Source organism: Equus przewalskii, chromosome 13, assembly GCF_037783145.1.
Source record: "Equus przewalskii isolate Varuska chromosome 13, EquPr2, whole genome shotgun sequence".
NCBI classification, from domain to species: Eukaryota; Metazoa; Chordata; class Mammalia; order Perissodactyla; family Equidae; genus Equus; species Equus przewalskii.
In genome coordinates, this window is record NC_091843.1 from 62,170,120 (window position 1) to 62,186,121 (window position 16,002).

The following is a 16,002-nucleotide window of genomic DNA, read 5'->3' on the forward strand; positions in this document are numbered from 1 at the left end:
AGTTGAATTACATTCCCAACCCCAGAACTGCGTCTCATACACACACACACACACACACACACACACACACGCTTTGACAGTCTGAGCATCTGAAACATATTTCCATTATCTGTAACTGATTTTGTACATGAAATATTAAAATTTAGTGAAATTCTGATGTAGCTAAATATCATCTCTCTTTTATTATTGTCTTATGTTATCAATCATGTGCAATACACTTTTCAGTTTTTAACTTTTTTGAAAGGCTAGTTTCTTGTGGATTAAGTCCACAGTGGTATTAAGAAATGGGAGGAAATATTCTAAATGATACAGAATATTTTGATACTTTCTTGAAACTTCAGCCTTTCCCCAGAAATGCCTCAAGCATATCTAGTCTTTCTGTAGCTTCTTTTGAACATCAGATTTTTTTAACTCATTAATATTATGAATCTTATAAATAATCATACTTCCCTCTTTACTTGGGTTCCTTGAAAGCTTATTCCAAAATCTTATCCTACCTATAGAAGCTTTTCGGGCCTGAATTATATGACTCCCTTCAGGGTGAGTCGATCCCTGACTTTACTATCCATGTTTTCCACCTTCCTTATCTCTCTCAAATATTTCTTTTATAGTTTTATATGCATTTCTGGTGGAATAAGCCTGGATATATGTTAACAGACAAAATAAATTTAGGCCCCTTAGTAATCATGAACTATACAAATATATTTATATGTTATATTATAAATAACAATGTATTATGTTAGCTCTATATTGTTATGTATTGCATATACTGTTTTCCTTCTTTTTCATCTTTACAATTTTCTTTCCCCAACCTTAAGTCAAGCCACTAAGTCAGCTAATGTATCCCTCAGTATACATCATGTTCGCTGACTTACTTGTACTGTTACCCTTTATATTTTCTTTCACCTTTTTAAAAGTATGGCATGACATTGAACTGCCATTATTTTCCCCAAAGCCCTAAATTTTGCCAAATGGCCTAAGTCTGTTGTGTGTCTGATGACCACGTATTTACCTTCAATAAAAGATCACAAAGGGGGCCGGCCTGGTGGTATAAGTGGTTAAGTTCATGCGCTCCACTTTGGAGGCCCAGGAATTGCAGGTTTGGATCCCAAGCATGGACCTGCGCACTGCTCATCAAGTCATGCTACGGAGGTGTGCCACATACAAAATAGAGGAAGATCAGCACAGATATTAGCTCAGGGACAATCTTCCTCAAGAAAAAGTAAGAAGATTGGTAACAGATGTTAGCTTAGGGCTAATCTTCATCACCAAAAAAAAAGGATCACAAAAAGGAATTTGTGCTCTATTTTTTTTTTTACAAAATTCTGTCATTACCAGGGCAGAACTCATGACACCTTCAGGACTCATAGAAGCATAAAACTGATCAATTGACTCCAAGCACATTTACCTGACATCCCTTTCAAACGCCTGCTATTGCTTTCGCCTCATTATTCCACTAACAACTTTTGAAAACAGTAAACTGTCTCTCCTCAACTCTCTATCTTGTTTCATCCTCGGAATGCCAGAATGTAGTCCTTTATTTAGTTGGGTACTTGAGAGAAGTGTTTTCTGTGTAAAGCAGAAATGTTAATACTACTATTATTCCATTTTGCCACATGGTTTTGCTACATGTTGATTTTGCAGACAGAATAGTAACTATAATCATCAACAGTAGAGCATTTAGAAATGTGCCAGAGATATGCTGTTCATTTTGATTTATTGCGTAAAATAACATAAAGCTGAGTACTGGGGTTAGGAGTGTTGCTTGTTCCTGTTGGCTGTCAGACATGATGTTGCCTGCATGTACCCGCTGCCTAAAACAAATAGTGAAATGTGCCTTCTTCCTTTGCTGTGCTTACTTACTGTCTTGCTTTTGCAACTCTCTGCAAGGAGAAAATGGGTAATGCTCCCCCTCCATGCTTTCTATCGATCTCACACACTGGTTTCATTAGCTTCCTACCACTCTCCCTACGAACAAAGAGGTGTATTTTCCCTTCATAGGGAATAGGCTGATGACTAGTCCTACCAAAGCAACCTGGATTTTAGTGATTATGTTGTTTCAGGGGCTAGGCTACTAAAATACCTTTTCTGAGTGCATTTATAACAATTATATATTTGTTGATTTAATGACACTAGTGATAAGGGAAATATGTATTTGTTAAGAATTATATTTATAAATGTATTACATACATGCACACAAATATACTACATACTCCTTTGAATATTAATTAAGTTGTTGATAATTAAGTCTTTTCATTGATGGGTAAATTAAAGAGTTAAGAAAGAATCCTTCAGAAATATATTTTACGGGCAAATGGACTTTGTAATATTAGGAGTCAATCATTAAACTGGCCTGGTAGGAAGAAAAACTAAGTAAGTTTCAATAGCTTTTCCCTGGAATTTCTAAATCTCATTCTGCTGTATTTATTTGAATATTATTTCAGAAGAAAATATGGAGTACTTTGTTTCTCTATCCTTCAGATAAATAAGAATTAACTGAACTTAGCTATTATCCTTCTGTTGGGATTTAAAAAATATAAACTGCATGCTTTTCATAAGAAAATCCTTGGTTGATGCCCCGTATTGTCATTTGTAGAACTATGTGGACTGTTTTCTTCCTTAAAAAAAAAAGTAGAAATATTATTTCTTTTGTTTTTAAGTAAAAAAGTTATCTCCCTGTGTAAACATAATGTACCAAAACAATTAAAAGTGACCTGCTGCCTTGCTTTCCTATAAATGTTAGAACACAGATTATTTCATCTCTGACATGAACATTAACATGTAATGATATGGGAGAAAATAGAAATCAAGCAATGGCAGCTCCAGAGCTTTGGAAGTAGGTTTTATGAATTTGGCAGCAATGATCCATAAGCCTCAAAGAGTTCAGAGTTCAATCCAGTTAAGCTTCAATAGGATCAATTTATGTAGTATCCCTGCCTTCATCAGGCCCATGTCATCTTTCTCCTTTCTTCTTCTGAATGAATCTGTGGGTTATCTTGCTCCCATGGCCTATACTTTTCCCTCTCCCTAATCTAGAACTCCTTCCTCATACCTTCTTTTTTAGAAACTAACGAGAAGCCTTCGCTGTTCTTTTCTCCCAATTGCAGAATTAATTAGTTTTATATAATTGCTACTTAAAATCGCCTGTAAAAATTCTTTTTTTGGCTTTTGATCAGGCCAGAAAATTGCTAAACTTAAAAATTAATGACAAAGCACATGCTTCCTGAGTATGAATGCTTGAAGCATGTGGGAAACATTTGGAATGGAGAATGTTGACCTGCTTTCTTTGTGTCTTATTACAGCTATCTAATTGTAAGCTTTCAGAAAATGATCAAATTAGGTGCCCTCTTCATTGCATTTTTAAAATAAAAAATATCTCCTTTTTTTTCATGTTGCTAAAAGCATGTTTTCAAACCAAATTTTGACTTACTAGATTGGGATATTGAGAATCATTGTTAGTTAAAGTAAAACCATTCTTTTAACTTTTATACATTGTCTTTACCTACTGTGTTTTATAGTCTTCTGAGAATTTGGCTTATCCAAAAAGAGATTCTGTGCCTTCCCAAGTGAGAAGGAAACCTTTTGTCAGCATCTTGTCTGAGTTAACTCCTTGGCTGCGCAGGTCATGGGAGGTCTGTGTTGAACATCAGTCTTTGGCTCTATCACAAAACTGGTATTGAAGCACAGGCCAACTCCCAGAGTACAGAGGTTAAAGAGGCAATTAGTCACTACAAAGCTGACTTGTGGCATCTTCTGGTAAGGAACTACTTAACTCTTTCCTGAATGATGCCTGAAATCTCATCTTCTGGGTGCTTTTATATTCCACTAAAATAGTTTAGTCTTAGCCATTTTAAATTAAAGGTAAACTTAAAATATATATGTTGTCTGTTGAATTGAGACTTTCTTATCAATACTTATAGCTGTTGGGGAAAGGGGGTGGGGATAGGTAGGGAGATTATTACCAATTTCATTTTACCTGTTTGGGAGCCTAACAAGTCTCTGAAATTATTTCCAGCTTTACCATTAAAGTTCTTATTTATTACTGGGGGCAGAGGACGAGGGTTGAAGCTTACCAGAATTTTGCCTAACATTTTTTTCAGAAAAGGAATGGCCTCTGATGAATTACAATTCATTAAACTGGACCATAGTTTTATATGTTTTTATGTTCCTGGTTTTTTTAAGAGCCTGGACTTTTGCTTCCCCGCAGTAAATTTTTGGTACATGTAGGATAATAAAATCTCCTCTTTTGCCCTCCCTCTTAAAATGTGCCAAATACCATAAAGATAGCACCATTCTTAACTGTGTCAACAGTGTGCAGTGCCTGGATTCCCTCAGAATTATTGGCTGTAAATTGATGGAACCCCAAAAAGCGTAAGAGAAGGAAGAGGTTTCTTAACTTTTCCTATTTCAAAGTAACTACAGTTTTTTCCCACTGAGCAATGACTAAATTGCTGAATTAGGAAGTGTTGCCTTTAAATTTTTTCCTTCCCTTTCTTTCTAACATTTCCTTCAGCTCTGAAACATAACAATTTTCAGTTGATTTTTAGTAGATATAGAGATAGTGATATGATTTTTCTGTTCTTAGGTATAAACATTAATATCAACATTAACAGCAAAAATAATAGTCATTGATCTATCAAGGTTACAAGTATTATGTCCATCATTTTATAATAATTTGACTCTCTGATTATATCTTTTAACATGTCCAACACATAGTTTGCACTCAATAAAACATTATTGAATTAAATAAATAAAAGTTTAGAATCTTTTTTCTGCCTCTTGTATATTCTGAGGAATGCTTAGAAGAAGTTGGCTTAAGAAAAAGTTAGCTCAAATTGTTATATAGTAGTTTAGTACAGTTGTAGTAAAAAGATGGAACAGTGGCTAAAATTAAAAACAAGACTTTTGAATAAATATATTTGAAATATTAAAGCCAGAGCCATTTATCATAAGTTTGTTAATTTGATATCCCTCCCACCCCCCAACTTGGAAAAACCCTTAACCATCTTGTTTCTTAGTAGCTTAAAGAAAATGTGCACTTTAAAAGATAGTGTAGGCTTTATTCTATCTGAAAAACATTTTTAAAGTACTCTAAGAAACATTCAAGTTAAATTAAAACATATTTTGCCATATGAATGAAAAAACAAAATATTTCCATGAGAGCTTGTTTGTGATGGTCATTCCTAAATATTTTAGAAAATATTATTTTGTTGTTACTCCTTTTTCAGTGCTGACCCCTCTTTACTCTGCAGTTAGGAAACCTACCTAATGTTAGAGATGCTCAGGGAGGGAGTGGTCCAGAAAGAATCAGCAAATGACAACATCTGCTCTGCCTCCCTCAAAGGTCTAACACCTCTGTTGGCAAAGATGCAAACACATAGAACTTAAGTTTCAATAACATTTCACTTTATAGGCCACTTATTGTGGTAAATCTCATTTTTAAAAAAGCAAACAAACTGCTCTTCTCATTTTGTAACCTTTCACTATCTTTGTGTGACAAAATAGGCATTAGTTCACTGTTTAAGTAGCAAATGCCTAAATTAATCTTAGATTCACCAATCAGATACTGGCTTTCCAGAGAATAGCATTTGGTAAGTGAGTGTCCCAAGATATTTGTTGTTAACTGCTGGAGCTGGTGACATTTTGCATATCGCTCCTAGTCTTTCCCCTGTTAAGAATGTGCTTTGAGCAAACGCTTCAGCGTTTTAGTTGCAATTCAACCTTTTTTTTAAATCTCTCTTGCAGTGAACATCTCTTCTGTGAGATTATCTTTAGAAGTTTACATGAAAAATTAACAAGTATATATTTGGTACTGTGTTGTTATTGGGAGAGAAGAACATTTACAAAAAAGCATAGCGTAAAATACAAAGAGCGCTCAGCGTATCACTTTGATGCCGTGTGTCACTTTCCTGAAATAGTTGTTCATTTATCATTACGTGCAGTTGTTTAAGTTAAAAATAACTATTGCATGCTATTTCTGTAGGGTTAAGATGTCGTGTTACTAGAAAAAGTGCCAATAAATGGAATGCTCATAAATGAAATTATATTCACATGTAATAAGGGGAAATGTACTATTAATAGATTCTTGAATTGATTAATCTTATAAATGTTTACCTGTAAATTGATCTTTTTCTGTACATAGAGATCTTTTATATAGTGCATTTTCTGAAAGTAGGGTATACCTGTAAATCATGCCCATTCATTTACTGCACTGGGATTGGATTATTCTTCAGTAAAACTCGATTTGAGGCTTTAGAAAAATCAATCGAATATCATTATTCTTGCTGTAAGATGCCAAATTGTGTTTTGGTGACCTCTGCTATCATTTAAATGACCCGTATATGAGTTAGTCAGGATGAGCTTTCGTCGCACAGAATTGGATCAAGTTTGCTCCCTTGTTGCTGTCTTTAGATCTTGTAAATCCTTTTTATTCCTTTTTCATTTGTGTGTATTAGTTGCAGCTTCTTATGCTTTTACCACTTACAATCTATATAACATAGGGTGGGTTGTTGGCTTGTTTAGTTTCAAGAAATGGTGAAAATGAAGCTCTATTTCTAAAACCCCCAAATAGATCACTTTTATGATGTGTTTGCATTTCAGGAATTTTAAGGTTTGATCTACGTGTTTATTCAACCTTAAACATACCTAGCTCCCCTTTGCACTTACTTGCCAATTACTTTACAGCACTCTTCATACTTTTTATTTTAAATCTGTAGGGTTGTTTTTGTCTTGTTGCATTTTTTTCCTCTATTAGAAGGTATATCTATTATTCAAATAGAAAAGTGACTTAAGAAAGAGCATCCTAAAGTTTATTTAGAAATTCACCAAGCCACATACTAATGCATCTCTAATGGGGACATTTCTTTTCACACCTCTAAGGTGATTGAGCCTGTCCTTTAAAGTGAGATTTGCAAACCAGTGTCTGGCAGCTCCAATTAGCTTCTTTTGGGTTTGAAGCACATCACAAACAGTAACAAGGTCTCCTAGGACACTCCTCTTGCAAGCAATGTAGTCATATTTCCTCATTAGTTCTTTTCAATTGTCACTAATGCCATGTTCCAGCTTTTGAGTAGGAGACAAAAAAACATAAAAATTTGGTATGTATGTAGAATGGGCCATTGTTTTCCATAATTCAAGGCTCTTTTGAATTCCTTTGATAGTTTTGAAGCTTACACAGCTTAATTCATTAACCTTTACCCTTCACATAAATCATGTGATTAGGAATCTATTGCTAAGGAGACAGATTTTCCCTCCACTGAAACTAAGTAACGCTTTCTCTTATTTAAAAAAAAAAATACTGTATAGCTCACAAAAGTAAACTTTCTGTTACTTTTCAAATTTCATCAAATGTTTCAGATTCATTTTAGAACATTACCAAAAGCAGGTGAGCATAAAATTACATTATTATAAAAAATAATTCTGGATGCTTTGGATACTTTGGAGCAGGTTTTCTGGCCCTTTTCAGTAAGTATTCTAAAGGAGTTTATATATATGTACTCAACAGCTGTTACTCAAGATTTTACAATGGTTACAATTTTTTTTATTCTCTTCTGAACCTTGCCAAAACATAAAAGCAGGAAAATAATCTGAGGGGAGGCAATTCAGAATAAACCAAAATATATTTAAATGAACCTAGGACATTTCATTTGGAGAAATGTTTCCTATAGGCCCTCATTTTAGAGAGAATGATGATGTGAGGCTCACAAAGAAGGTAGGTGGTTGTTCTGTGGTTCTGTGGAGGTGAGACTAGACTGTGTGTCTTCTCATTCTTTATTCCCTCTTGTTAAGACTTGTCTCCCCTTATTTCTCAGAGCTCGGGAAGATGGTTTAGTAGTCGTGTGTTTGATGTTCACAGGCTATCAAGAATATTTGATATTCTTCTGCATTTTTCGACTATGCTCTTTTTCTGTATGATGAATTTCTTCTTAATAATCTTGTTGATTGTTACTTTCACTAAGGATGTAGTTCTTTCCCCCAAGTTTTGTAGTTCCTTAGGTTGTCATGCATGAAGTGGGAATTTTTTGAATGTACTGACTGACCCATAGAGAATGTCAGTCATGTGGTTTTCTGAGGTTTTTCCTTAGGGATGGTGGGTACAGGGGGTGGGAGAAAGAATGGGAAAAACTTGAATTCTGCATTCTGAGTTTAGGGACTCATGGCTTGCCCTTAGGGACAAAACTGTAACTTATCACTGGGATTAGTGAATATTCTCCTATGCAATGTGTGTGAATAGGAGAGGGGAGGGAGAAGCAAAGGTTTTAAACGTGGTCTTTGGTTCTATCACTCTCCTTACTTACAGATTAGCACTTCGCAAACATTTCTCTCTTTTTTTAAATTAAAAAAAATTTTTTTTTAAGATTGGCAGCTGAGCTAACGACTGTTGCCAATCTTTTTTTTTTCCTGCTTTTTCTCCCCAAATCCCCCCAGTACATAGTTGCATATTTTAGTTGTGGGTCCTTCTAGTTGTCATTTCTCTCTTTTATTGGTACCATTTTAAAAATAGCCCTTAAAAAAACTTACATGAGTACCTGTAGTCAAAAAGTTTAAATAATTACTAATACCGCCTTGTTTGTTGCCTGCATACAATCTATACAGTAACTGGAAAATGCTCTGATGTTAACACACTAAAGGTCATCAGTAGAACCAAGACTCTTAAAACAGAGTGGAATTATTGTCGAGTAACTGTGGCCCACAGACTTGTGTTATGTTAGAGTGCTTCCTGTAAACATGTTCTAAAATGGATTTGAAACGTTTCAAGAGGAAAGGACCGTCACCACCCACCGTCTCTCTCATGACCTGCTGTCACCACAGGCTACCTGGGAGGCTTGACCTAGACTAGTCACAGGGCTTCAGGCCCTAGCCAGGGACCTGCTGTGGGGCTCTATTTCCACCGGTTTGCAGTAACGGGATAATACAAACCACTTCCATTTTCAGCTCTCAAAACAATAGCTATTTTGGCTATTTATTTGAACCACTTAATGTTGTATTTTAATATTATATTGAGTTTTAGTCTAGATTCACAGGACTTGGGGTTTCCCTCCTCAAATATCACATCTGTGAATGATATGCTATTTAAATTAAAAAATTAAATTTTGCTACAAAGCTTCCAAGGACTATTTTTTATGCCATGAATTCTTATTCGAGAATATGTGGAGTTGTATGTTGTACATAACTTCTAGCACACTGGCTGTGATTACACGGTAATTAAAAGTATTTGGAAAACCTGATGCAACTCAACTTTGAAAAACAGAGCAAAATCCTAGGTGATCCTTTGTAAAAGCAAAGTGCTTTTCTCTTATATTTCTCTTTTCCTTTTTCGTCTAACAGATATTTACTGCTTGCTTCGTAATCATGTTATCTCTCAGCTGTTGCCTCTTGAGTAAGCCAAATATATTTGTGATATCTATTCATAAGAACTTTTCTCTGTCGTGTAGGGAGGAAACCTGATGCTCATGGCCTTTCATCACTTTTAGGACAGTTTTTATCCAGTGATTGATTATCTTATTTTATATGAATACGGTTTCTTGTTGCCTGTGAAACAGAATTTGGTCTGGCTTGTACAGTGAAATCAATTGGTGTTATTTGCTGTTTGTAGTCTGCTCTGTGTGTCTTTAATGTTCATATGTGCTTGTAGCATATAGAATCAAGTGGCAGGAACGCAAATAGAATATTGCATTTGTTTAGAGTCTTTTCATAATCAAATATGAAATCAGGCATTTTGAACTCTTTGAAAAGAGCGTGGGAACAGAACAAATGATATGAACATTATTTCTGCACTACCTTATTTCATTTTGTGGTGGTCATACAAAACATTGGATCTGCTAACATTTTTGGTAGGTGATAGAGGAAGGCAGTGAGATATGTATCTTTGATATGGCAGAAAGTAGTCAGACTTTCTTTTTTTAAAACTATTTAGGATTTTGTAATCATCTAGGGCCTTTATTTTTATCCTTAGCATATGAAAATCAGTTTCTAAAGTTGTGTATAAAACATGGTTGTTGACTGTAATGTTTCGTTTCTGCTTTTATCCTTCCTATTTTATGAGTTCATTCAAATGTTACGTTAAAGCCAAATGACATGGAATTAGGTTTTAAAATTTCCCTTGATAATAAGCTGCATCAATCATAATTACATTGTGTTACTGTTTCAAATTTTCTACTGTAGCCTTGGAAGAGCTTACCAATTTTTATCATAAATCTTTTTTTAAAAATAGCCAAAAAAGAATGTTTATTCAGTTATTCTGAGGAACTTTGAAATGTTTATCATTCCATTAAAACAATATTCTATAAAAATATTTTTAAAAGAAAAATATATCTTCTCTATAACTAATTTAACCTTCAGTAGTGAATTATGTGAAGTAAAATTTCTTGACATTTTATGAAGATACCTACAAATAAGCCAGACGGCAAATAAAATATCTGAAAGACAGAGATGGATACTCAGTAATTTTTTGATGGATTATACACACAGGTATCAAATTATTTGATCCTTACTTCTTAGAAAAGGTTAATGACTCTTTTTCCTTTTACCCTTTCTTAACTGTTATTTATAAAGATTAAAACAGGGACTTCAATGAAGGATGCATATGCCTATGTGTTGGTATGACAGTACAGGTTTTTCTGATATTATAGGGGACTGAGCCACAAAATAGATAGTGTTGTTCACCATTATCTTTAAAGTTCATTCAGTTCTGTACTACGTGTTCCTCTATGGCTATTGGAGCAGAGTGCACCATTCAAAAATCTTTTAACTTAAAGGAAACCAGAAAAGTCCTTAAATCTTACATATCTATATCTATATTATTAAAATGGCCTTTACCTGTGCAAAAATTCATTTAAGATGTTAAGAATAAAACATTTTAAAGTAAAAGATTTTAAAGTTCTTGTGTGCAGATTTTCTTTCATCTTTAATCAATGTTATAGATTTTTAAAATGTAAATTTGTTTTATAATGAATAAAAGTTCACAAAAAGTGTGTATTTTAGTTATCAAACTCCATCATTAATAAGTGAGCCATGCATAATGTTACCATCCACTCATGACCATGCCTCTATATTCTACAGTTTCATTATAATTATTTTTATATTATTTTATTATATAAATGCTGTATGTTCTTTATATAGCATATGTTTACTAGTCTGTTACCAAATGTAACATTACTCTTATAGGAATATCGCTTTTTCATTGCTTTGGTTTTATTATTTATTTATTTTATTTATTTTTTTTTTGAGAAAAACAAGTTTGTTTGCATGGTGGTTCAGGGCATCCAGAGAAATCACGGGAGTTGGGAGGAGGCAAAGAAAAGAGAAGACAAGGATTACTCTGGCAAGAATGTAGACCAAGTCCTAACAACACATCAGTGTTCATTTCACCCAGCCCACGGGTACGAAGGTGTCACACAGCAGTGCCCAGTGCACTTCAGGGGAAGGCACGCCACCGTCAGAGCCAGGACACTGGGTTCTGGTCCCATCCCCGCCCCAAATTCACCCTGGCATCGTGGGCAATTACCCTCACCCAGCCTCAGTCCCCTCATTTTAGGATTGCTTCCTGCTGGCTGTGAGGCACTGAAGCTCGAAGGTGGCTTTTTTTCTCTCCAGAAAGGAATTTCTGCCTCTTCCACCTCAGTCAGCACCGTCCCTTGTTGTGAGAGTTCTTTTTATCCAGTATTAGTTCTCTCTCAGGGGTAATTCTTCCAAGTGTAGTTGTAAATTTGTTGCATCCATGGGAGGAGGTGAGTTCAGAGTCCGCCTACGTCGCCATCTTGACACCATCTCCTTCGTTGCTTTGATTTTAAAAGATACACTAGTCATATGTATTTAATTAAAGTCATTTAGGTATTAGAGAGTTTAAAGCAGGGAATATAATACCTTTTCCTGAAACACCTTGAAAGCGGTTTGTTGAAAGAAGAGAGCTGTGGCATTCATCAAATGCTGACCTCTTCCTGTTACAATCGTGGCCAAACTCTTGCTAATTTAACTTGAAACGCATTAGTGTAACTCATCACTTTTTTTGTGTGTTTCAGGTGTGTGGAGGTCATTGCAAAGGAAGGACAAAACCTGAAAGAGCTGTATTTGGTTTCCTGTAAAATCACAGATTATGGTATGTAATGAGCCATTGTCCTAATCCTTTTCAAGAATAAAAAGTTACAAAATCTTTGAAAGCTTTTTAAAAGAAATCAAGAGCTACTATCTCATAGAGACTATCTTTATTTGTGCTAAATCTGATTATACCAAAAATAATCAAGAAATCATGAGACTGATAGCCAGAGTAAAATAAATGTGTGTATCAATTTATCACCGCATGCAGTCACACACACACACTCTTACACTCACATAGGATTAAAGAGTATGTCTAAAAGAGCTATACAGGAAAGTAAATAATCAGGATAATTAAATATTTGATATAGCTATAACTTAAAAATTATTACGTTGAGTTAATTTGCTTAATTTAATGTCATGTCAGGTGCATTCCTGCTATTTCAAATGCCACAGTTCTTAATGCTTTAAATTCTTTAAAGCCTGAGAAACCTCCATGTTTAGATATATAGGAAGTAAATGGTATACGTTTGTATGCAAGAAATTAAATTATCTTAGTTCCCAATATTTCTTCAAAGTGGAGAAAACCAAGTTGTTTTATAAAAATATGAAAATTATGAAATGATCCTGTTGAAGTAATAAAGAAGAATACTTTAGCCTTTCTTTTTTGTTCAGCTTTATGTTTTTTTCTTATTGATTTGTGTATTTAATCTAAATGTAAAGTTTTAACCAGATATTTGGCTTTATGTGAGATTGAAGTGGTTTCCTTTTCTCTTTTCTGATTTTCTTAATTTGTTCATTTAAATTTGAGATTATGCTTTCTACCGTGAGGGAAACTAATAATTCATTAAATTTTTTCATTGTTAACTCTGAAATATGCTAATAAATGACTCCAGTCCTGGGGTGTCATGCTGACCCTCTGCCCTGGGTGGGAGAGTTGTATTTTATCAGCTACTAAATTCATCCTTTGGAAGAACTCTACTAAAGCTGTAATAAAACACAACATAAAAAAAAGGTTTGGCTTAAAAATAACCCTAATTTCTTTTCAGAGTTTATTTTTTGAGAATGGTAAATGTGTCTTACATGAATTTATTCATGTTTCTGAGTGGTCGGTTTTTTCCTAATTATACCAGGCAAAAGGAGTGTTTTGACATGTTTTCCTTTCCTTGTAGTTTGTTTTCTGGTTTGCATATTAGATTGCCACTTAGATACAATGCCTCTAAAACCTCCAGTATCTCCCTATTGTCTACGCCTTAGAGAGTTCTCTCTGCCCAACACAGGGCATATACTCAATACATGTAGATTCGTTAATTAACTAGTACATTCATTCATTCCAAACTCTTTACATGGCATTCAAGGTCCTTTACCATCAGTCACCTACCTGCCCCTCCAACCTTATTTTATATTACTCCCCTTTACCTATTGGCTGCCATGTCCGATTGCTAATAGCCAGGGGAGCTATGGATTAAGTCCTTTAAATGAACTCTTCCAGGTCCAGCAGTGGAAAATGTTGCTAAAATTATATTCTGCTCCAGCACCTATCTGTTAATTTAGCAAGTGCAAAGAAATGTTCTAGAAGATATGGAGAAGAGCAAAAGCTTTGGACTTGGGACAGATCTGGGATCAAGTTCTGTCTTTGTGCTTTGTCTGTTCTTTGGCATTATGGAAGTTCCTTCACATCTCTGAGGCTCAGATTCCTCATTTGTAAAATGGGGAATTAATGTCTGAGCTCATGTTCCTGTGTGTGCCCCATGCCCTGTCTAATGATTAGCTCAGTGTATACTGCTATAATGTTGCTTTCCTATAGGAGGGAGAGAGGAAAGAATCGCACAAAATTCTTTTACCCTTTTCCTTTCCTAGGTCTTGGAAGAGGTTTTTGTTGTTGTTTTTGTTGCTGTTGTTTATTGCTATTGTTTAGTGATATTCTCATATTCTGGTGTTTTGAAATTTTAGGATTTTTTTTCCTAGTGAAGCGAAAACTGTTAAAACCTTGCCAATATGGTTTACATTTACTTGTATCTCTGCATTATTTAGGTCATTGGTTCTCAACCCTCTCTGCACCTTAGGATCACCTGAGGAGTTTCTAAAGCATACTGATGCCTTAGCCTTACTTAAGACTAATTAAATCAGAATTTCTGGGAGGTGCAGCCCAGGCAGTGGTTTTGTTCTCAACTTTGGCTGACATAAACATCACTTAGGCCTTAACCTTACCTTAACCTGCCTAAGTGATGTTTATGTCAGCCAAAGTTGAGAACAACTGACCTAGTCCATTTGAGAGGAACCAGAAGTGAACATTTGGCGACTTCTCTTCCGTGGTGACAACAAATCTATCACAATTTTTCTTATACCGTCAGTCCCTCCAACTTTCAAGCTCTGCCCAACCTCATCTCTCTTCCTTCCTCCTGAGATCTTAGGTATTTAAAGGCTTCATGGTGAGAGTCTCTGTGCATCTATTGATTCTGTTCTTCAAACCACTGGGTCACAATTGAGGACGAGGGAGAAAGGTGGATAGTTTATGAGATTGTACTATAGTTGGTATTTGATTATAAAATTAAAGCAAATTACTGAAATCTCAGCTCAGTTCATCTCTTTTTCCCTGGTACCATGCCACTAACACATGAATAATTTTTGTCAAGAAAATAGCAAAAGGATTATTCATTGTAACCAGTAAAACAGCCTGTTATTGGAGGCAACTGCTCTGCTAGGGGAGGCTGTCTGATTCCAAGCCCGTGGTTAATTATAAAGTTTAACAAGGAAAAGAAGATGCCTTTTTCTTCATTAACTGGTTAAGTAGAGACGTAGTCTATAAAACTTTTAGATTATTGAAGCTACTTAAAAATTATAAAATTTGATGTGCTCCTGATACTGGGGGAATTTCATCCTGCAAGAGACTACTCCATAATTCTACTTTCTATTCCTTTACTCATATTCAAGCTAGTTAATCTCCACCTCATCAGCTCTCTCTATGGTGCTGCATTTGTACATGCTTTCAGTCTAGGATACTGAGATTTTTGAAGTTTTTTGCAGGATGCATTGATTCAGAAACAGCAGCTTGCGTGGCATATCATTTGTAATTTTCGTCAAGATTCTCACAGATGTTAAATGTGGTATTATAGTACTTAGCAACACCTGGCCAGGCTGTTGTGAAGTTATGTTCATTTTAATTGATATATGATATAGTTGTCATGAAGAAAACTATCATTCTAATAGGCTTCTTATTCCCCAAATTGAACATAGATCTTTACGGTGAAGGATAGCAATTATAAACAAATCAATAATTCAGGCACAGCTAAATGGAAAATACAGTCTTGGGAAATTGCTCCCTGAAGAGAAATCTAATATTGTCGTTCTTCTATCACTGAACAAATGTATGTTATAAGCAGTATCATGGGAAAAAACTCAAACTTAGGAGTCAGAGACTTGTTAGAATTCCAGCTTTGCCCCTTCTTTTCTTTGTGACATTGAGCAAATTGCTTAACCTCCTGGTTTTGTCATCATTAATCACATAATAATACGTAACATAAAAGGTAGTAAAAATAAGTATAAAACGTCTGTGTCATGCCTGGTGGCATAGTGGATACTCACTAATGGGCAGTTCTTATAATAATAGAATCATCTCTTTCTTTGAAGAAAAATCAGCCCCCCACCCCGAGTGTGGTTTTTCTGTATGTGGGAATCATTATTTAGAAGTTTGACCTATGTTAGTCTATACCTGCCCAGTTGACTTCCATACCTGAGCTATCTAAACCAGATTCTTACTAGTAGGGAATAAAGAGAAAGATACAGCAAAAAGCTTAAAATCTTTAATTTGCCTCCCTATCTTAGGTTTCTTCCTTATCCCTTCTCTGATTACCTTCATTTTTGTTTGGATAATTTTCTCTTGGCTCCCCTTATGCTTTACTTTGTTCCTATGCTGATTTGTCAGCTAACAGTTTCCAACCTACCTTTCTGCTTGCCTTCAAACACATT

The 16,002-nt window shown here is 35.0% G+C and overlaps 1 protein-coding gene across 1 annotated transcript in view; it reads left to right on the forward strand.

Moving 5' to 3' along the window:
* FBXL17 (F-box and leucine rich repeat protein 17) overlaps positions 1-16,002 on the forward strand; it is a 464,109-nt gene that overhangs the window by 295,572 nt on the left and 152,535 nt on the right. The window contains exon 7 of the mRNA XM_008506642.2: positions 12,021-12,097. Coding sequence (XP_008504864.2) covers positions 12,021-12,097 — 77 coding nt within the window. The remainder of the gene's footprint in view (positions 1-12,020; positions 12,098-16,002) is intronic.